The 23,614-nt window shown below is 44.7% G+C and overlaps 1 protein-coding gene across 1 annotated transcript in view; it reads left to right on the forward strand.

The window, feature by feature from the left end:
• syt1a (synaptotagmin Ia) overlaps positions 1 to 23,614 on the forward strand; it is a 126,594-nt gene that overhangs the window by 100,439 nt on the left and 2,541 nt on the right. Inside the window, exon 7 of the mRNA XM_070901539.1 lies at positions 22,481 to 22,614. Within this exon, the coding sequence (XP_070757640.1) occupies positions 22,481 to 22,614 (134 nt within the window). The remainder of the gene's footprint in view (positions 1 to 22,480; positions 22,615 to 23,614) is intronic.

Here is a 23,614-nt window from a genome sequence, read left to right on the forward strand (position 1 = left end):
ACAAATAAAGGTAGACAGATAGAGACAGACAGACAGACATACAAGAGTAGGAATAAACAGGTCCTTTTTCAGAATGGCAAGCTGTGACTAGTGGGGTACAGCAGGGTTCAGTGCTGGGACCCCAGCTATCTACAATATACATTAATGATTTGGACGAAGGAATTGAATGTAATATCTCCAAGTTTGCAGATGACACTAAGCTGGATGGCAGTGTGAGCTGTGAGGAGGAAGCTAAGAGGTTGCAGGGTGACTTGGGCAAATGCATGGCAGATGCAGTATAATGTGAATAAATGTGAGGTTATCCACTTTGGGGCAAAAACAGGAAGGCAGAGTATTATCTGAATGGTGACAGATTGAAAAGGAGGTGGAACGAGACCCGGGTGTCATGGTACATCAGTTATTGAAAGTTGGCATGCAGGTACAGCAGGCGGTGATGAAGGCAAATGGCATGTTGGTCTTCATAGCTAGGGGATTTCAGTATAGGAGCAGGGAGGTCTTACTGCAGTTGTACAAAAGTTTGTCAACATCCTTCGCCTGCTTCACGATGACATGTAGGCCGTGATCCTTCCCAATGGATCCATTACAGACCCAATCCACATCCGGACCGGGGTCAAACAGGGCTGCGTCATCGCTCCAACCCTCTTCTCAATCTTCCTCGCTGACATGCTTCACCTCACAGTCAACAAGCTCCCCGCTGGAGTGGAACTAAACTACAGAACCAGAGGGAAGCTGTTTAACCCACGCCGCCTCCAGGCCAGGTCCAAGATCACCCCAACCTCTGTCGTTGAGCTGCAGTAGGCGGACGACGCCTGCGTCTGTGCACATTCAGAGTCTGAACTCCAGGATATAGTCAATGTATTCACTGAGGCATATGAAAGCATGGGCCTTATGCTTAACAACCATAAGACAAAGATCCTCCACCAGCCTGTCCTCGCCGCACAGCACTGCCCTCCAATCATCAAGATTCACGGCGTGGCCCTGGACAACGTGGACCATTTCCCATATCTCGGGAGCCTCTTATCAACAAAGGCAGACATTGATGCGGTGATTCAACATCGCCTCCGGTGCGCCAGTGCAGCCTTCGGCCGCCTGCGGAAAAGAGTGTTGCAGACCAGGCCCTCAAATCTACCACCAAGCTCATGGTCTCCAGGGCTGTAGTAATACCCGCCCTCCTGTATGGTTCTGAGGCAAGGACATTGTCAAATTTAATTAAAGGCTCCTTTTCTCAAGTTAGCTCTTATGGGGAAATCAATGCAGGCATGTGTACACAATAATCCACACTGGCCAAAGACAGTTAGAAAGGACCTGGTGAAAGAGTAGAGGCTGATGGGCATATGTCAAGTGGACAAGACCGAGTGACCAAGTTAGAAGCACTTGCGGTGGACTATGGAGAGCCCGTACTCATCATACTCCGGCACTCAAGTCGCTGGAGATATATCACCAACGATGTCTCCGCAAGATCCTGCAAATCCCCTGGGAGGACAGGCGCACCAACATCAGTGTCCTCAACCAGGCTAACATCCCCAATATTGAAGCACTGACCACACTCGATCAGCTTCGCTGGGCAGGCCACTTAGTTCACATGCCAGATACGAGGCTCCCTAAGCAAATGCTTTATGCGGAGCTCCTTCGTGGTAAGCGAGCCAAAGGAGGACAGCGAAAATGTTATAAGGACACCCTCAAAGCCTCCCTGGTAAAGTGCAACATCACCACTGACACCTGGGAGACCCTGGCCACAGACCGCCTTAGGTGGAGAAAGTGCATCCAGGAGGGCGTGGAGTTCTTCAAGTCTCAATGCAAAGAACATGAAGAGGCCAAGCGCAGGCAGCAGAAGGAGCATGCAGCAAACCAGCCCCACCGATCCCTTCCCTCGACGAATGTCTGTCCCACCTGTAACAGGGTCTGTGGCTCTCGTATCAGACTGTTCAGCCATCAAAGAACTCACTTAGGGAGTGGAAGCAAGTCTTCCTCGATTCCGAGGGTCTACCTATGACTGACTGACTGACAGGGCCTTGGTGAGGCCACACCTTGAATATTGTGTACAGTTTTGGTCTCCTAATCTGAGGAAGGACATTCTTGCTATTGAGGGAGTGCAGTGAAGGTTCACCAGACTGATTCCCGGGATGGCAGGACTTGCATATGAAGAAAGACTGGATCAACTAGGCTTATATTCACTGGAATTTAGAAGAATGAAAGGGGACCTCATAGAAACTTATACAATTCTGACGGGATTGGACATGTTAGATGCAGGAAGAATGTTCCCGATGTTGGGGAAGTCTAGAACCAGGGGTCACAGTCTAAGAATAAGGGGTACGCCATTTAGGACTGAGATGAGGAGAAACTTCTTCACTCAGAGAATTGTGATCCTATGGAATTCTCTTCCGCAGAAAGTTGTTGAGACCAGTTCGTTGGATATATTCAAAAGGGAGTTAGATGTGGCCCTTACGACTAAAGGGATCAAGGTATATGGAGAGAAAGCAGGAATGGGGTACTGAAGTTGCATGATCAGCCATGATCATATTGAATGGTGGTGCAGACTCGAAGGGCCGAATGGCCTACTCCTGCACCTATTTTCTATGTTTCTATGACATAGACCAGACAGACAGATAGATCGATAAACAGACAGACAGACAAAAACAGACCCTAGGGAATACAGCGCTTTCAGTTTATGGCTTAGTGTAAGAAGTAATCTTTTTTTAATCTTACATAATTGTGTGAGGTGTTATCATAATCTTAAAAGCCTTGCTCTGTGATGAGGTTGTTTGATTTAAACTGCGTGCTCTGACAGATTTAATTATATGTGCCATCACTACTTCTCTTCCTGTGATCCATAGCGTTAAAGGTATTTAACAACACGCTGATAGCATGCCATATTGATAACTCCCCATTAAAGATGGTATCATCGAGGGTGGGGGGATGGGGGGGGGCGGTGGGGAGGAGGCGACCGTCTCTGTCAATGCAGGAACACTGGCAAGTACTTTGGCTCACTGTCCAGCAATGCCTTAATTTTAAAATTCCCACAATCGTTTTCAAAAACCTCCCTGGCCTCGTCCCTTCCTATCTCTGTCACCTCCTCCAGTCTCACAACCTTCCAAGATCTCTGCGTCCTCCAATTCTGGCCTCTTACGCATCCCCGCTTTTAATCAACCCATCATTGGCGGGCGTGCCTTCAGTTCCCAAGACCTTAAGCTTCGGAATTCCCTCCTCTGGGTCTCTCTGTTCCTGCACCCTCTTTAAAATAGGATGAGATTAATTGCTCAATGAACAAAAACAGTGAAGAAAGCTATCGGATTATAACATCTAAATGTGTCGGGATGAAAAGGGGCTCTTTTTTCATTGATATTTTCCTGTAGATTCTCTATCGCAATTATTCCCAATAACACCCGGGGTTCCCTCTTTGTTGCTTGTTCTTGTAGATTAAACTTCTCTCCACGAACAATCCTATAAGACAATACAAACTAATAAAGTGTTTAGTGCTGGAAGGGAGAAAAAAAGCAGATAAATCTGACAGGTTGGAGAGAAAACAATTTTGCGGATTGTGTGCAGTTCTGTCCTGAGCTGACAGTCGAGTTGTTGGCAATCACAAAGTGCTCAGAGGGATCACCAATAAAATAAAAGAAGAACTGTTTTACATTTCCTGAAATTGAAAGTCAGATGCAGTACAGCCGTGTATAGCCGGGAAAGACTACGCACAGCAAAGTAAACCTGAGGCAGCTCAGTGAAGAAAGAACTTGCATTTCTATAGCGCCTCTCGCAACTTCAGGGCATCTCAAAGCGTTTTACAGCCAATGAAGTACTTTTGGAAAGTAGACACTGTTGTAATGTGCGAAACATAGAAAGTAGGTGCAGGAGTAGGCCATTCAGCCCTTCGAGCCTACACCAGCATTCAATATGATCATGGTTGATCATGCAACTTCAGTACCCCATTCCTGCTTTCTCTCCATACTCCTTGATCCCTTTAGCGGTAAGGGCCACATCTAACACCCTTTTGAATATATCTAACGAACTAGCCTCAACAACTTTCTGTGGTAGAGAATTCCACAGATTCACAATTCTCTGAGTGAAGAAGTTTCTCCTCATCTCGGTCCTAAATGGCTTACCCCTTATCCTTAGACTGTGACCCCTGGTTCTGGACTTCCCCAACATCGGAAACATTCTTCCTGCATCTAACCTGTCCAATTCCATCAGAATTTTATATGTTTCTATGAGATCCCCTCGCATTCTTCTAAATTCCTGCAAATATAAGCCCAGTCGATCCAGTCTTTCTTCATATGTCAGTCCTGCCATCCCAGGAATCAGTCTGGTGAACCTTCGCTGTACTCACTCAATAGCAAGAATGTTCTTCCTCAGATTAGGAGACCAAAACTGCACACAATATTCAAGGTGTGGTCTCAACTGTACAACTGCAGTAAGACCTCCCTGCTCCTATACTCAAATCCCCTCACTATGAAGGCCAGCATGCCATTTGCCTTCTTGCCTACCTTCAATGACTGATGTACCATGACACCCAGGTCTTGTTGCACCTCCCCTTTTACTAATTTGTCACCATTTAGATAATAATCTGCCTTCCTATTTTTGCCACCAAAGTGGATAATCTCACACTTATCCACATTATACTGCATCTGCCATACATTTCCCCATTCACCTAACCTGTCCAAGTCACCGTGCAGCCTCCTAGCATCCTCCTTGCAGTTCGCACTGCCACCCAGCTTGATGCTATCTGCAAACTTGGAGATATTACATTCAATTCCTTCGTCTAAATCATTAATGTATATTGTAAATAGCTGGGATCCCAGCGGCACCCCACTAGTCACTGCCTGCTATTCTGAAAAGGACCCATTTATTCCCACTATTTTTTTTATATAGAGGTGTTGGTGGAAGGATAAATATTGGTCCCAGGACAGCCGGGAGAACTTCCCTGCCCTCTTCTTCGAAATAGAGCCATGGGATCTTTCACATCCACCTGAGAGAGCAGACGGGGCCTCGGTTTAACATCTAATCCGAAAGACGACACCGCCAACAGTGCAGCGTTCCTGCAGTACCGAGAGTGACAGCCTGGATTCTGGGTTCAAGTCTCTGGAGTGGGATTTGAACCCACAACCTTTTGATCCAGCGATGAGAGTGCTGCCCACTGAGCCACAGCTGACACCTCCAACTTTGTTCTACATTATGGAGTGCTCAGATGATGGTCCTTGGTTACGAGTTGGCCATCTGGTGACCCTTGAACTCAGATGTATTTCCTGTACAAGCAGCAATTGTAAAGAAGGCTCTTGGAGGGGGGGAAGAGGGGGGGGAGAGGGAGGGGAGAGAGAGGGAGGGGGGGGGGGTCCCAGACAATTACCTTGATAAATGAGCCATGTTGCATTACCGACGGAACAGGCTCAAGGGGCTGAATGGCCTACTCCTGCTCCTAGGTTGCTATCTCACCGCCCAACATCAAATTGCAAATGAGCCAGGACTTTCTCTGGCTTTTAACGTCGGCTAAACCAAACCTGCACACTAATTCTCCTCCTCGCCGGTTACTTGCTCAGGCCAGGCACAGCAGTCCGTACCCTCAGTGTCCGACATCACCCTCTGCTGAGCTTCAAATCCCATCACCACCTCCATAACCTCACCCACCATCATCCACTGCTCACTCACTAGGGAATAGTAGCATACTGGCAATGATACTGGACGAGTAATCCAGAAGCCTGGACTAATAATCCGGAGACAAGAGTTTAAATCCCACCATGGCAGCACAGGGAATTTAAATGCAGTTATTTAAATAAATCTGGAATTTTTTTTAAAAGCTAGTATCAGTAATGGTGAAACTGTTGTAAGACCCATCCGGTTCACTAATGTCCTTCAGGGAAGGAAATCTATCGCCCTTACCCGGTCTGGCCTCCATGTGACTCCAGAGCCCCACAGCAATGTGGTTAACTCTTAATGACCCTCTGAAGTGGCGGCTCACCACCACCTTCTCAAGGGCAATTAGGGATGGGCAATAAATGCCGGCCTTGCCAGCGACATCCATGTCCCATAAGAACATAAGAAACAGGAGCAGGAGTCAGCCATTTGGTCCTTCGAGCCTGCTCCACCATTCACTAAGATCATGGCTGATCTGATCATGGACTCAGCTCCACTTCCCTGCCTGCTCCCCATAACCCTTTACTCCCTTATCGCTCAAAAATCTGTCTATCTCCGCCTTAAATATATTCAATGACCCAGCCTCCACAGCTCTCTGGGGCAGAGAATTCCACAGATTTACAACCCTCAGAGAAGAAATTTCATCTCAGTTTTAAATGGGCGGCCCTTTATTTTAAGACTATTTCTCCTAATTTTAGTTTCCCCTGTGAGTGGAAATATCCTCTCTGCGTCCACCTTGTCGAGCCCCCTCATTGTCTTATACGTTTCGATAAGATCACCTCACCTTGTGGGCCCAACCTACTCAACCTTTCATCATAAGTCAACCCCCTCATCTCCGGAATCAACCTAGTGAACCTTCTCTGAACAGCCTCCAATGCAAGTATATCCTTCCTTAAATACGGAGACCAAAACTGTACTCAGTACTCCAGGTGCGGCCTCACCAATACCCTGTACAGTTGTAGTAGGACTTTTCTGCTTTTATATTCTATCCCCCCTTGCAATAAAGGCCAACATTCCATTTGCTTTCCTGATTACTTGCTGTACCTGCATACTGACTTTTTGTGTTTCATGCACAAGGACCTCCAGGTCTCTCTGTATTGCAGCACGTCGCAATTTTTTCTCCATTTAAATTTTAATTTGCTTTTCTATTATTTCTGCCAAAGTGGATAACCTCACATTTTTCCACTTATACTCCATCTGCCAAATTTTTGCCCACTCACTTAGCCTGTCTATCTCCCTTTGCAGATTTTGTGTGTCCTCCTCACAATTTGCTTTCCCACCCATTTTGTAACATCAGCATGAACGAATAAATAAAAAATATTTTTTTAAACTCCCTCCACCGCTGAAACTCTCCTGTAACTTCAGGCTCAACCTCTCCAACGTGCTTCTCTCTGTGCAAACATTGAATCGTTCTGTGACTCCCACCACACACACCCGGTTCTATACCAATTCCCGCTCACACATAACATCTAAAACTCCAGAGGGGAACATGAGGAGACTTTTTTTTTTAAACGCAGGGAGTTGTTATGATCTGAATTGGGCTGTCTGAAAGTGCAGTAGCAGATTCAATAATAACTTTCCAAAAGGGAATTTGGGATATTTACTTGAAAAGGAAAAAGTTGCAGGACAATGGAGAAAGAACAGGGGAGTGGGACTAATTGGATCACTCTTTCAACGAGCCAGCACAGGCACAGTGGGCCGAATGGTCTCCGCCTGTGCTGTAAGGTTGGATGCCCTGTGCCTCATGTTCAAAGAAAGACTTGGATTTATATAGCACTTCAAAGTCAATGAAGTACTTTTGGAGTGTAGTCACTGTTGTAATGTGGGAAACGCAGCAGCCAATTTGTGCGCAGCAAGCTCCCACAAACAGCAATGTGATAATGACCAGATAATCTGTTTTTGTTATGTTGATCGAGAGATAAATATTAGCCAGGACACTGGGGATAACTCCCCCTGCTCTTCTTCGAAATAGTGCCACGGGATCTTTTACGTCCACCTGAGAGAGCAGGGGGCCTCGGTTTAACGTCTCATCCGAAAGACAGCACCTCCGACAGTGCAGCGCTCCCTCAGCACTGCACTGCGGGTGCCAGCCTAGATTTTTGTGCTCAAGTCTCTGAGGTGGGACTTGAACCCACAACCTTTTAGACTCAGAGGTGAGAGTGCTGCCCACTGAGCCACAGTTGACAGCTAGTCATAACTAGCATCCTATCCAATGTCACAGCCTTCGCAATGCAGGGCTCAGATGTACATATTTGTACATTGTATTACAGCATGTTGTGCCCTGATGGCATTATGGATTGTTACGTAATGGAATATTATTTAATTAGGGTGAATAAAGATTCCAGAAATATCCCAAAACAATTTCCAAAAATAATTACAGTCTAAAAATAAATAAGAGTCAGCTTCCTGCATCAAAGCATACAGTATTTAATTTTTTTTTAAACAAAACTCATTACTCTGGAAGCTGAATAATATGGAAGCATTCGATTTGACATTGAGAAATCCACCACCTCATTATTCAACAAGGTATATTCGCCATAAGGTGGATGCAGTGTTGCTGATAAGAACGCTACACATTATAGCCTCAAGCCGTGCTGTGGTGATCATTTTTCCCTTCAATTGCCTTGTTCCAAACTCGCACTTCAAACGCCTGAGCAAGAAGCTTCTGACATGACAGATCTGTCCCCTCACATGATCTTTAACAGAGTCTCATCTCCAAACCCAATAAAGTGTTTGTCTTTCAAAGTGAATTTACCGGAATTGTTATTCTAAAATTGAAGGCAGATCAGTCTGCCGTCGACAAAGACTCGTTATCACTGGAGCGGAAGCCCTTTTTTAACCCCCTTATTTGCTGGAAGTTACACACTCCTCGTGAGCTGAACCGCGGCTCAGTGTGTCGCATCATGCCTTGGAGACAGAAGGCTGTAACTACACAGCCCCACTCCAGAGATTTGAACACAAAATTCTCGGCTGACACTCCCAGTGCAATACTCACAACAACAATAACAACAACTTTTATTTATATAGCGCCTTTAACGTAGTAAAACGTCCCAAGGCGTTTCACAGCAGTATTGTAAGACAAAACAAATAAATTTGACACAATTTACCAAAGGTTAAATATGAGGACAGATTACATAGTTGAGGAACATAAGAAATAGGAGCAGAAGTAGGGCACCTGGGCCCTCGAGTCTGCTCCACCATCATGGCTGATCTGATCATGGACTCGGCTCCACTTCCCTGCCCGCTCCCTATAACCCTTTATTCCCTTATCACTCAAAAATCTGTCTACCTCCTCCTTAAATATATTCAATGACCCAGCCTTCACAGCTCTCTGCGGCAGAGAGTTCCACAGATTTACGACCCTCTGAGAGAAGAAATTCCTCCTCATCTCAGTTTTAAATGGGCGGCCCCTTATTCTGAGACTATGTGCCATAGTTTTAGTTTCCCCTATGAATGGAAATATCCTCTCTGCATTCAGCTTGTCGAGCCCCCTCATTATCTTATATGTTTCGGTAAGATTAAATCTCCTTCTTCTGAGCTCCAATGAGTACAGGCCCAACCTATTCAACCTATCCTCATAAGTCAATCCCCTCATCTCCGGAATCAACCTAGTGAACCTTCTCTGTACAGCCTTCAATGCAAGTATATCTTTCCTTAAATATGGAGACCATAACTCTATGCAGTACTCCAGGTGTGGCCTCACCAATACCCTGCACAGTTGTAGCAGGACGTCTCTGCTTTTACACTCTATCCCCCTTGCAAGAAAGGCCAACATTCCATTTGCCTTCCTGATTACTTGCTGTACCTGCATACTCATTTTTTGTATTTCATGCACAAGGACCCCCAGGTCCCTCTGTACTGCAGCACTTTGCAATTTTTCTCCATTTAAATTTTAATTTGCTTTTCTATTATTTCTGCCAAAGTTGATAACCTCACATTTTCCCACATTATACTCCATCTGCCAAATTTTTGCCCACTCACTTAGCCTGTCTATATGTGTCCTCCTCACAATTTGCTTTCCCACCCATCTTTATCTCATTAGCAAACTTGGCTACATTACACTCGGTCCCTTCATCCAAGTCATTTATAAAGTTTGTAAATAGTTGAGGACCCAGCACTGATCCCTGCGGCACCCCACTAGTTACTGTTTGCCATCTGGAAAATGACCCATTTATCCTGACTGTCTGTTTTCTGTTAGTTAGCCAATCCTCTATCCATAGAAACATAGAAACATAGAAAATAGGTGCAGGAGCAGGCCATTCAGCCCTTCTAGCCTGCACCGCCATTTAATGAGTTCATGGCTGAACATGAAACTTCAGTACCCCCTTCCTGCTTTCACGCCATACCCCTTGAGCCCCCGAGTAGTAAGGACTTCATCTAACTCCTTTTTGAATATATTTAGTGAATTGGCCTCAACTACTTTCTGTGGTAGAGAATTCCACAGGTTCACCACTCTCTGGGTGAAGAAGTTTCTCCTCATCTCGGTCCTAAATGGCTTATCCCTTATCCTTAGACTGTGACCCCTGGTTCTGGACTTCCCCAACATTGGGAACATTCTTCCTGCATCCAACCTGTCCAAACCCGTCAGAATTTTAAACGTTTCTATGAGGTCCTCTCTCACTCTTCTGAACTCCAGTGAATACAAGCCCAGTTGATCCAGTCTTTCTTGATAGGTCAGTCCCACCATCCCGGGAATCAGTCTGATGAATCTTCGCTGCACTCCCTCAATAGCAAGAATGTCCTTCCTCAAGTTAGGAGACCAAAACTGTACACAATACTCCAAGTGTGGCCTCACCAAGGCCCTGTACAACTGTAGCAACACCTCCCTGCCCCTGTACTCAAATCCCCTCACTATGAAGGCCAACATGCCATTTTCTTTCTTAACCGCCTGCTGTACCTGCCTGCCAACCTTCAATGACTGATGTACCATGACACCCAGGTCTCGTTGCACCTTCCCTTTTCCTAATCTGTCACCATTCAGATAATAGTCTGTCTCTCTGTTTTTACCACCAAAGTGGATAACCTCACATTTATCCACATTATACTTCATCTGCCACGCATTTGCCCACTCACCTAACCTATCCAAGTCACTCTGCAGCCTCATAGCATCCTCCTCGCAGCTCACACTGCCACCCAACTTAGTGTCATCCGCAAATTTGGAGATACTACATTTAATCCCCTCGTCTAAATCATTAATGTACAATGTAAACAGCTGGGGCCCCAGCACAGAACCTTGCGGTACCCCACTAGTCACTGCCTGCCATTCTGAAAAGTACCCATTTACTCCTACTCTTTGCTTCCTGTCTGACAACCAGTTCTCAATCCACGTCAGCACACTACCTCCAATCCCATGTGCTTTAACTTTGCACATTAATCTCCTGTGTGGGACCTTGTCGAAAGCCTTCTGAAAGTCCAAATATACCACATCAACTGGTTCTCCTTTGTCCACTTTACTGGAAACATCCTCAAAAAATTCCAGAAGATTTGTCAAGCATGATCTCCCTTTCACAAATCCATGCTGACTTGGAGCTATCATGTCACCATTTTCCAAATGCGCTGCTATGACATCCTTAATAATTGATTCCATCATTTTACCCACTACTGAGGTCAGGCTGACCGGTCTATAATTCCCTGCTTTCTCTCTCCCTCCTTTTTTAAAAAGTGGGGTTACATTGGCTACCCTCCACTCGATAGGAACTGATCCAGAGTCAATGGAATGTTGGAAAATGACTGTCAATGCATCCGCTATTTCCAAGGCCACCTCCTTAAGTACTCTGGGATGCAGTCCATCAGGCCCTGGGGATTTATCGGCCTTCAATCCCATCAATTTCCCCAACACAATTTCCCGACTAATAAAGATTTCCCTCAATTCCTCCTCCTTACTAGACCCTCTGACCCCTTTTATATCCGGAAGGTTGTTTGTGTCCTCCTTAGTGAATACTGAACCAAAGTACTTGTTCAATTGGTCTGCCATTTCTTTGTTCCCCGTTATGACTTTCCCTGATTTTGACTGCAGGGGACCTACGTTTGTCTTTACTAACCTTTTTCTCTTTACATACCTATAGAAACTTTTGCAATCCGCCTTAATGTTCCCTGCAAGCTTCTTCTCGTACTCCATTTTCCCTGCCCTAATCAAACCTTTTGTCCTCCTCTGCTGAGTTCTAAATTTTCCCAGTCCCCAGGTTCGCTGCTATTTCTGGCCAATTTGTATGCCACTTCCTTGGCTTTAATACTATCCCTGATTTCCCTAGATAGCCACGGTTGAGCCACCTTCCCTTTTTTATTTTTACGCCAGACAGGAATGTACAATTGTTGTAATTCATCCATGCGGTCTCTAAATGTCTGCCATTGCCCATCCACAGTCAACCCCTTAAGTATCATTCGCCAATCTATCTTAGCCAATTCACGCCTTATACCTTCAAAGTTACCCTTCTTTAAGTTCTGGACCATGGTCTCTGAATTAACTGTTTCATTCTCCATCCTAATGCAGAATTCCACCATATTATGGTCACTCTTCCCCAAGGGGCCTCGCACAATGAGATTGTTAATTAATCCTCTCTCATTACACAACACCCAGTCTAAGATGGCCTCCCCCCTAGTTGGTTCCTCGACATATTGGTCTAGAAAACCATCCCTTATGCACTCCAGGAAATCCTCCTCCACCGTATTGCTTCCAGTTTGGCTAGCCCAATCTATGTGCATATTAAAGTCACCCATTATAACTGCTGCACCTTTATTGCATGCACTCCTAATTTCCTGTTTGATGCCCTCCCCAACATCACTACTACTGTTTGGAGGTCTGTACACAACTCCCACTAACGATTTTTGCCCTTTAGTGTTCTGCAGCTCTACCCATATAGATTCCACATCATCCAAGCTAATGTCTTTCCTAACTATTGCATTAATCTCCTCTTTAACCAGCAATGCTACCCCACCTCCTTTTCCTTTTATTCTATCCTTCCTGAATGTTGAATACCCCTGGATGTTGAGTTCCCAGCCCTGATCATCCTGGAGCCACGTCTCCGTAATCCCAATCACATCATATTTGTTAACATCTATTTGCACAGTTAATTCATCCACCTTATTGCGGATACTCCTTGCATTAAGACACAAAGCCTTCAGGCTTGTTTTTTTAACACCCTTTGTCCTTTTAGAATTTTGCTGTACAGTGGCCCTTTTTGTTCTTTGCCTTGGGTTTCTCTGCCCTCCACTTTTCCTCATCTCCTTTCTGTCTCTTGCTTTTGCCTCATTTTTGTCTCCCTCTGTCTCCCTGCATAGGTTCCCATCCCCCTGCAATATTAGTTTAACTCCTCCCCAACAGCACTAGCAAACACTCCCCCTAGGACATTGGTTCCGGTCCTGCCCAGGTGCAGACCGTCCGGTTTGTACTGGTCCCACCTCCCCCAGAACCGGTTCCAATGCCCCAGGAATTTGAATCCCTCCATGCTAATATATTACCCCCAGCCCCGTGAATTTTTATTTTGTGCAGTAACCTTTTATGTGGCACCTTATCAAATGCCTTCTGGAAATCCAAATACACCCACATCCACTGGTTCCCCCTTATCCACCCTGCTCGTTACATCCTCAAAGTACTCCAGCACATGTGTCAAACATGATTTCCCTTTCATAAAACCACGCTGACTCTGCTTGATTGAATTATGCTTTTCCAAATGTCCCGCTTCTGCTTCCTTAATAATGGACTCTAGCATTTTCCCAACGACAGATGTTAGGCTAACTGGTCTATAGTTTCCTGCTTTTTTGTCTGCCTCCTTTTTTAAATAGGGGCGTTACATTTGCGGTTTTCCAATCCACTGGGACCACACCAGAATCCAAGGAACTTTGGTAGATTACAACCAATGCATCCACTATCTCTGCAGCCACTTCTCTTAAGACTGTAGGATGTAAGCCATCAGGGCCAGGGAATTTTTCCACCTTTAGTCCCATTATTTTACCGAGTACTACTTCATTAGTGATAGTGATTATATTAAGTTCCTCCCTCCCTATAGCCCCTTGATTATTCACTATTGTGATGTTTTTAGTGTCTTCTACCGTGAAGACCAATACAAAATATTTGTTCAATGTCTCTGCCATTTCCCTGTTCTCCATTATTAATTCCCCAGTCTCATTCTCTAGGGGACAAACATTTAGTTTAGCCACTTTTTCCTTTTTATGTACCTGTAGAAACTCTTACTATCTATTTTTATATTTCGTGTTAGTTTATTTTCATAATCTATCTTTCCTCTCTATTATTTTTTCGTCGTTCTTTGCTGGCTTTTAAACGTTTCCCAATCCTCTGTCCTCCCACTAGTTTGACCACATTGTATGCTCTTGTTTTCAATTTGATAACATCCCTTATTTTCTTAGTTAGCCACGGATTGTTATCTCTTCTCATACAATCTTTCTTTCGCATTGGGATATATTTTTGTTGTGAGTTATGAAATATCTCCTTAAATGTCTGCCACTGCTCATCAACCATCCCATATTTTAATCTATTTTCCCAGTCCACTTTAGCCAATTCTGACTTCAGACCTTTGTAATCTCCTTTATTTAAGCTTAGGACACTGGTTTGAGATCCAACTTTCTCACCCTCCAACTGAATTTTAAATTCAACCATGCTATGATCACTCATTCCTAGAGGTTCCTTTACTAGGAGATCATTTATTAATCCTGTCTCATTACACAGAACCAAGTAAGGAACAGGTTATCACAGAAACATAGAAGTTTGCAGCACAGAGGGAGGCTATTTTGGCCCATTGTGTCCGTGCTGGCCAACAAGAGGCTATCCAGCCTAATCCTACTTTCCAGCTCTAGGTCCATAACCCTGTAGGTTACGACACTTCAAATGTACATCCAAGTACTTTTTAAATGTGGTGAGGGTTTCTGCCTCTACCACCCTTTCAGGCAGTGAGTTCCAGACCCCCACCACCCTCTGCACGAAGAAGTTTCCCCTCAAATGCCCTCTAAACCTGCTACCAATTATTTTAAATTTATGCCCCCTGGTTGTTGACCCCTCTGCTAAGGGATATAGGCCCTTTCTATCCACTCTATGCCCCTCATAATTTTATGCACCTCAATGAGGTCTCCCCTCAGCCGCCTCTGTTCCAAGGAAAACAAACCCAGCCTATCCAATCTGTCCTCATAGCTTAGATTCTCCACTCCCAGCAACATCCTCGTAAATCTTTTCTGTACCCTCTCCAGTGCAATCACGTCCTTCCTGTAATGCGGTGACCAGAACTGCATGCAGTACTCCAGCTGTGATCTAACCTGTGTTTTATACTTTGCACTTGTATTCTACGCCTTGGCTAATAAAGGCAAGCATTCCGTATGCCTTCTTAACCATCTTATTATCTACCTGGCCTGCTGCTTTCAGGGATCTGTGGACATGCACTCCAAGGTCATGTCCTCTACACTTCTTAGTATCCTACCATTTAATGTGTATTCCCTTTCCTTGTTAGCCCTCCCCAAATGCATTACCTCACACTTCTCTGGATTAAATTCCATTTGCCACTGTTCTGCCCACCTGACCAGTTCATTGATATCTTCCTGCAGTCCGCACCTTTCTTCTTCATTATCAACCACAAAGCCTATTTTAGTATCATCTGCAAACTTCTTAATCATATGCCCTATATTCAAGTGTAGATCATTGATGTATATCACAAAAACCAAGGGACCTAGTACTGAGCCCTGCAGAACCTCATTAGTTCTAACATTGTGTAATGAAACAAGGTTAATTAGTAATATTTTTTGATTTGTTCATGGGATGAGGGTATCGCTGGCAAGGCCGGCATTCATTGCCCATCATTAATTGCCCTTCAGAAGGTGGTGATGAACTGCCTTCTTGAATCGCTGCCCTTGACCTTCTAAGTGGTAGAGGTCACGGGTTTGGGAGGTGAAGCCATCGCGAGTTGCTGCAGTGCATCTTGTAGATGGTGCACACTGCAGCCACGGTGCACCGGTGGTGGAGGGAGTGAATGTTTAAGGTGGCGGATGGGGTGCCAATCAAGCGGGCTGCTTTGTCCTGGATGGTATTGAGTTTCTTGAGTGTTGTTGGAGCTGCACCCATCCAGGCAAGTGGAGAGTATTCCATCACATTCCAGACTTGTGCCTGATGGTGGTGGCAAGGCTTTGGGGAATCAGGAGATGAGACACTCATCGCAGAATACCCAGCCTCTGACCCGCTCTTGTAGCCACCATATTTATGAATAGTAAAGGATTCTCTGGGGAAGAATGATTATAATATAATACAATTTCATATTGCATTTGTCTGAAATTAGAATCTTAAATTTAAACAAAGCCAATTACAGAGGTATGAGGAGTGAGTTGGCTGAGGTAGATAGGGAAATTAGATTAATATGGCAGGTAAGCAATAGCAAACATTTAAAGAAACAATTTATAATTCTCAATCAATATACATTCCCTTGAGGAATAAAAACTCCACTGGAAAAGTGGTCCATTTGTGGCTAATTAGATAAGTTAAGGATAGTATGAGATTAAAAGAAGATGCTTATGATGTTGTCAAAAAGGGTAGTAAGCTTGAGGATTGGGAGTACTTTAAAAATCACCAATAGATGACCAAGCAATTGATAAAGAGGGAGAAAATAGAAGACGAGAGTAAATTAGCAAGAAATGTAAAACCACATTGTAAGGGCTTGTGCAAGTATGTAAAAATAGATTAACGAAAATAAACACGGGTCCCTTAAAGGCAGAGACAGGATAAATCACAATGGGGAATAAGGAAATGGCAAAGATGTTAAACAAATATTTTGTATCTGTCTTCACAGTAGAAGACACAAAAAACATACTTGAAATAGTGGGGAATCAAGCAATGTCCCATCTAATTATTTTTTACATGGGCACAGTGCCTTTAAATTTGTTCAGTATCTTTTCCAGTGGTAGGAGCTGGTGAGTGGCCTGCGCAGGACCTCCCAATCAATGTGTGACCTCGTGCCCGCACATCATAGGGGGAGCATTGGAACCAAGTGTCTAATGAGAGTGAGGAACGTAAAGTAATCAATATTAGTAAAGAAAAATTACTGGAGAAACTAATGGGACTGAAAGCTGACAAATCCCCGGGTTCCAAAAGAGCTGGCTGCGGAGAGAGTGGATGTATTGGTTTTGATCTTCCAGAATTCCCTAGACTCTAGAACAGTTCCTGCGGATTGGAAGGTAGCAAATGTAACCCCACTGTCGAGAAAGGAGGGAGAGAGAAAACAGGGAACTACAGGCCAGTTAGCCTGACATCAGTAGTAGGGAAAATTCTAATATTCATCATCATAGGCAGTCCCTCGGAATCGAGGAAGACTTGCTTCCACTCCTGAAGTGAGTTCTTTGGTGGCTGAACAGTCCAATACGGGAGCCACAGACTCTTTCACCGGTGGGACAGATAGTCGTTGAGGGAAGGGGTGGGTGGGACTGGTTTGTCGTACGCTCTTTCCAGACATCCTAATGTTACGGGCGTGGTAACACGGCAATTAGAAAATATAATATGAATAGGTGGAGTCAATACAGCTTTATGAAAGGGAAATTGTGTTTGACAAATTTATTGGAGTTTTTTTGAGGGTGTGACTGACTGGGAAGATAAGAGAGAACCAGTGGATGGATGTTGTATATTTGGATTTTCAGAGACCATTCGATAAGGTGCCATACAAGGGGTTGTTGCACAAGATTAGGGCTCATGAGGTTAAGGGTAATATATTAGCATGAATTGAAGATTGGTTAATGGGAAAAAAAACAGAGTAGGAATAAAAGGGGTCATTTTCAGGTTGGCAGGTTATAACTAGTAGTGTACTGCAAGGATCAGTGCTTGGGCCTCAGCTAATTACAATCTATATCAATGACTTGGATGAGGGAGCTGAGTGAAATGTATCCAAGTTAGCTGATAAAACAAAGCTAGATGGGAAAGTAAATTGCAAGGAGGATGCTAAGCGGCTGCAAAGGGTTCATCATTATAGGCAGTCACTCGAAACGAGAATGACTTGCTTCCACGCCAAAAAAAAGGATGAGTTCACAGGTGTTTCGAATGAAGAACCCGAACTACATCGTGAAGGGTGGAAGATGCCGGTGCCTGGAATTTTTTAACATGGGGTGGCCATTGCACACCAGCCACCACACGGGCTTGACAGAGCGAGGTCTTGGTCCAGTGGCAAGGATTACCAAAGACTAACTGGAGACCTGCTCTGAGGCACGGACCTAGTGCGCGCACATATCGCAGTGTGGGCTGGGCCCGTGCTGCCCCTGGGTCCCTGGCCCTGAACTCACGCCTCCCCATGCGCCCCGATTACATCCCTCCACAGTCTCTCACCGTTCCTGCTGCACCTGCCCACGCTCCAGTCACCGACCTGGACCTTGCTGACATCACTCTTCGCTGCCGTCATCCTCCTGCACCACCTCGCACTGGACCTTGTAGTGGCATGCCTCCACGCTGCTCCCTGGGCCGCACGCCGCTCCTTTTATGGCCCCGACCTACCGCTGATGGTTTCTCACAGGCCGGGGTCTCCACGCTGCACCATGGGCCCGCACACCGCTCCTTATGCAAAAGGTTATAGACCAGTTAAATGATTGAGCAAGAAGGTGCTAGATGGAGTATAATGTGGGGAAATGTGAAATTATAGTGGGAGGAATAGAAAAGAAGAATATTTTTTAAAAGGTGAGAGCCTAATGAAAAAAAAAGTTCCTACGAAGGGTCATCGACCCAAAACGTTAACTCTGTTTCTCTCTCCACAGATGCTGCCTGACCCCGCTGAGGTTTCCAGCATTTTCTGTTTTTATTTCAGATTTCCATCATCCGCAGTATTTTGATTTTGTTCAATATATATTATAGGAGAGACGAGTAAATGTTTGTATTCAGAGGGATTTGGGTGTCCTTGTATACAAATCACAGAGTTCACATGCAGGTACAACAATCCATTAGGAAGGCAAATGGTATGTTATCTTTTATTACCAAATGATTGGAGTATAAGAGTAAAGATGTCTTGCTGCAATTATATCGGGCTCTGGTGAGACCACACCTGGAGTATTGTGCACAGTTCTCGTCTCCTTACCTAAGGAAGGATATACTTTCCATAGAGGGAGTGCAACGAAGGTTCACCAGACTGATTCCTGAGGTGGGGGGATTGTCCTATGAGGAGAGATTGAGTAGACTGGGACTATATTCTCTAGAGTTTAGAAGAATGAGAGGTGTGATCTCATTGAAACATACACAATTCTTACAGGACTTGACAGGGTAGATGCAGGGAGGATGTTTCCCCCTGGTTGGGGAGTCTCAAACGAGGGTCACAGTCTCAGAATAAGGACTCGACCAGTTAAGACTGAGATGAGGAGGAATTTCTTCACTCAGAGGGTGGTGAATCTTTGGAATTCTCCACCTCAGAGGACTGTGGTTGCTCAGTCGTTCAATACAGCGAGCGCTAATTTTTTGGATTTTTGGAGATATGGGAATCGGGCGGAAAAGTAGAGTTGAGGTCGATGATCAGCCATGATCCTATTGAATGGCGAAGCAGGCTCAAGGGGCCGAATGGCCGACTCCTACTCCTAATTCTTATGTTCTTAAGAGCCAGCACCAGCATGGACACAATGGGCCCAATGGTCTCATTCTATGTGGCATAACTAAGGTTTTGTAAAATGCACACAGATATAACTCGTTAAATAATAGAATGAAGTTTTAAGTAAAAGTCTCAAAAAATCAATTCAATTCTTATTTTATATCCAGCACTATGATCTGGTGGCAAGATTAACACAAATAACCCGAATGTATCACAAAACGAAAACATATTGTTCCTATCTGTTTACTTATTCATGAATGTTTAATAAATATATTGTTTAAAGGAAAACCTGAGAAAAAGATCGGAGTGTAATCATCGCAAACCGATCGTAAATTGAAGGATTTAAGGCCCTGATGGAACTCAATGCTCTTCAATGAATCTGTGACAATCCTACTTAAATTTCACTATAATTCTAAAATCAATTCACAGAGCCACAGAACCATTAGGAAATGGTATTTTGATAGCGTTAGAATGGAAATGTTTCAATCTATATTTCCAAATTGCTGTAAAAATCAAAATACGAAATAAAAGACAATTTGTGCTTAAAATTGATATTGTCATTGCAAGTCCCATCGACCTTCTTTTCCATTGAAAGTAGACGATGTAAGAGGGAAGATGACAAATCTGTTTTTACGCAGCGAGTTGTTGTGATCTGGAACGCGCTGCCTGAAAGGGCGGTGGGGGCAGATTCAATAGTGACTTTCAGCCGTGGCTCAGTGGGCAGCACCCTCGCCTCTGAGTCAGAAGGTTGTGGGTTCAAGTCCCAGACGAAGGACTTGAGCACAAAAATCTAGGCTGACACTCCCAGTGCAGTGCTGAGGGAGCGCTGCACTGTCGGAGGTGCCATCTTTCAGATGAGACTTTAAATCGAGGTCCCGTCTGCTCTCTCAGGTGAACATAAAAGATCCCATGGCACTATTTCAAAGAAGAGCAGGGGAGTTATCCCCGATGTACCGGGCCAATATTTATCCCTGAATCAACATCACTAAAACAGATTATCTGGTCATTATCACATTGCTGTGTGTGGGAGCTTGCAAGTTGGCTGCTGCGTTTCTCACATTACTGTAAAGTGCTTTGAGATGTCCGGTGGTTGTGAAAGGCGCTATATAAATGCAAGTCTTTCTTTCTTCTTCTTCAAAAGGAGAATTAGATAAATATTTGAAGGGGAAAGATTTTCCGCGGTATGGGGAAAGAGCGGTGCACTGGGACTAATTGGGGAGCTCTTTCAAAGAGCTGGCACAGGTATGATGGGCCGAAGGGCCTCCTTCTGTGTTGTAAGATTCTATGAGGATCCTCAAGGAAAACCTGGTTGAAAAACAAAGGCTCCCGGCAGCCATTGCTCTCAGCAAATCCCGGCTGGCTTACATTCACGATGCAGCCAATTACAAGAGATGCAAGCGTCAGGAACTAGCAATGCTAGTATAGTCTCGCCTAGTGTAGAAGCAACTTAAAAACTGTTAGAACCTGTGATGCGGGCTTGAGGGGTCTTTCTGGATGGATGGGTTATAATGGGATGCATGTTCTCTCTCACCAGCATCTATCTCCTCATCATTTTGTTTCGTACCACTCCTGTGAAAGAAAGACTTGCATTTCTATAGCACCTTTCATAACCACCGGACATCTCAAAGCGCTTTACAGCCAATGAAGTACTTTTGGAGTGTAGTCACTGTTGTATTGTGGGAAATGCAGCAGCCAACTTGCAAGCTCCCACAAACAGCAATGTGATAATGACCGGATAATCTGTTTTAGTGATGTTGATTGAGGGATAAATATTGGCCCAGGACATCGGGGATAACTCCCCTGCTCTTCTTTGAAACAGTGCCACTGGATCTTTTACATCCACCTGAGAGGGCAGACGGGGCCTCAGTTTAACGTCTCATCTGAAAGACGGCAGCTCCGACAGTGTGGCACTCCCTCAACACTGCACCGGGTGTGTCAGCCTAGATTTTTTGATCTCGGGTCTCTTGAACCCACAACCTTCTGACTCAGAGGTGAGTGTGCTACCCACTGAGCCACAGCTGACATGCCTTGGGACGTTTTACTACTTTAAAGGCGCTATGTAAATATAAGTTGTTGTTGTTGTTGTGGATAGAAAGGAGGAACTTGCATTTATATAGCATCTTTCACATGCTCAGGAGGTCCCAAAGTGCTTCATGGCCAATGAAGTACCTTTGAAGTGCAGTCACTGTTGGTCTTCAGGGAAACAGGATGACAAATGGCCGGATATTGATGTGAATTTAGCCGCACGACATAAAGGAAACTATTTTTCGGGAGTAATAGTTCCTGGGAACATAAGAGAATAAGAAATAGGAGCAGGAGTCGGCAATTTTGGCCCTCGAACCTGCTCCGCCATTCGATAAGATCATGGCTGATCTGATCATGGACTCAGCTCCACTTCCCCGCCCGCTCCCCATAATCCCTTATTCCCTTATCGCTCAAAAATCTGTCTATCTCCACCTTAAATATATTCAATGACCCAGTCTCTACAGCTCTCTGGGGCAGAGAATTCCACAGATTTACAACCCTCTGAGAGAAGAAATTCCTCCTCATCTCAGTGGGCAGCACTCTCGCCTCTGAGTCAGAAGGTTGTGGGTTCATGTCCCACTCCAGAGACTTTAGCAACCAAAATCTAGGCTGATACTCCCAGTGCAGTGCTGAGGGAGTGCCGCACTGTCGGAGGCGCCGTCTTTCAATTGAGACGTTAAACCGAAGCCCTGTCCTCTCTCTGGGGTGGACATAAAAGATCCCATGGCACTATTTCGAAGAAGAGAAGGCGAGTTCTCCCCAGTGTCCTGGTCAATATTTATCCTTCAACCAACATCACAAAAGCAGAAGATCTGGTCATAACGTGGGACCTTGGCTGTGCGTATATTGGCTCCTGTGTTTCCGACATTGCAACACTGACTACAATTCAAAAAAGTGCTTCACTGGCTGTGAAGTGCCTTGCGGACGTCCTGAGGTCATGCAAGGCTCTGTAGTAATGTAAATCTTTCTTCAATAGAAATGGCAGCTGCAGCAGGTCAGTCTGTAAGTCATCATCACAGGCAGTCCCTCGGAAGCGAGGAAGACTTGCTTCCACTCTTAACATGAGTCCTTAGGTGACTGAACGGTCCAATACGAGAGCCACAGTCCCTGTCACAGGTGGGACAGATAGACGTTGAGGGAAAGGGAGGGTGGGGAGAGAAGGAAGGCTAATGTTTCCGGTGTGCAATCTGTTTCCTGGGAGAAATTCTCGCTAAAAAAACAGATTTCATTTTGAGCGATGAAGTGATACTTGACCACATCTTGTCTGCTATCCATTATTACCTTTCTAGATCCCTATGTGAAGATTCATCTGATGCAGAATGGCAAAAGACTGAAGAAAAAGAAGACAACAATCAAGAAAAATACTCTAAACCCGTACTATAACGAATCATTCAGCTTTGAAGTACCATTTGAACAAATACAGGTAAAGTCAATTATTGCCTCCAATTACTGGGCACCACACTTTAGGAAGGGTGTCAAAGTCTTGGAGATTTTCCAGAATAGAATTTATTTTTATTTTCATTCATGGATTCATGGGATGTGGGTATCACTGGCAAGGCCAGCATTTATTGCCCATGAAGAACTGAGTGTCTCGCTAGGCCATTTCAGAGACTTGTTAAGAGCCAATCACATTGCTGTGTATCTGGAGTGGAGTCATATGGTGAACCAGATGGGGTTTTCCAACAATCTGGCAGTTTTGTGGTCAACATTACAGATACTTTTTATTCCAGCTTTATTTAATTAACTGAATTTAAATTCCCCAGCTGATAGGATTTGAACTCTCAGCTCTGGATTACTAGCCCAGTAACATAACCACTACGCTACCGTCCAGTTAGTCAGAGAGATGAGCTTGTTCTCCTTACAGCGGAGAAGGTTAAGGGGAGATTTCATCGAGATGTTCAAAATCACGAAGGGGTTTTTTGATAGAGTAAATAATGAGAAACTGTTCCTACTGACAGGAGGGTCGGTAACTAGAGGACACAGATTTATTGGTAAGAAAACCAGAGCGGAGATGAGGAGAATGTTTCACACAGCGAGTTGTGATCTGGAACGCTCTGCCTGAAAGGGCGGTGGGAGCAGATTCAATAGTAACTTTCAAAAGGGAGTTGGATGTATATTTGAAAATGAACACAAGCCTGGTTTATGCAACCTGTCATCATTATTTAACCTTTTATGTTCTGGTTTCATTCTAATCCGACAGGGCTGGCTTTGGAATCTATGACCCAGAAATAAATGAAAGGAGAGTGCGGCAGCTCACTGCAATGCCCATCCCGATTCCCTATAATTGTCATCGACAGTGAATTGTTTTAGGCCATTTGTTTAGGCAAGAGTTCGAAGAGGGATGTGATCAGGGCCCAGGAGAGACGTGAGTTCGGGGCCCAGGAGAGGCGAGGGCCCAGGGGCAGCACGGGCCCAGCTCACAC

Source organism: Pristiophorus japonicus, chromosome 15 (assembly GCF_044704955.1).
Source record: "Pristiophorus japonicus isolate sPriJap1 chromosome 15, sPriJap1.hap1, whole genome shotgun sequence".
In the NCBI taxonomy this organism is placed as follows: domain Eukaryota; kingdom Metazoa; phylum Chordata; class Chondrichthyes; family Pristiophoridae; genus Pristiophorus; species Pristiophorus japonicus.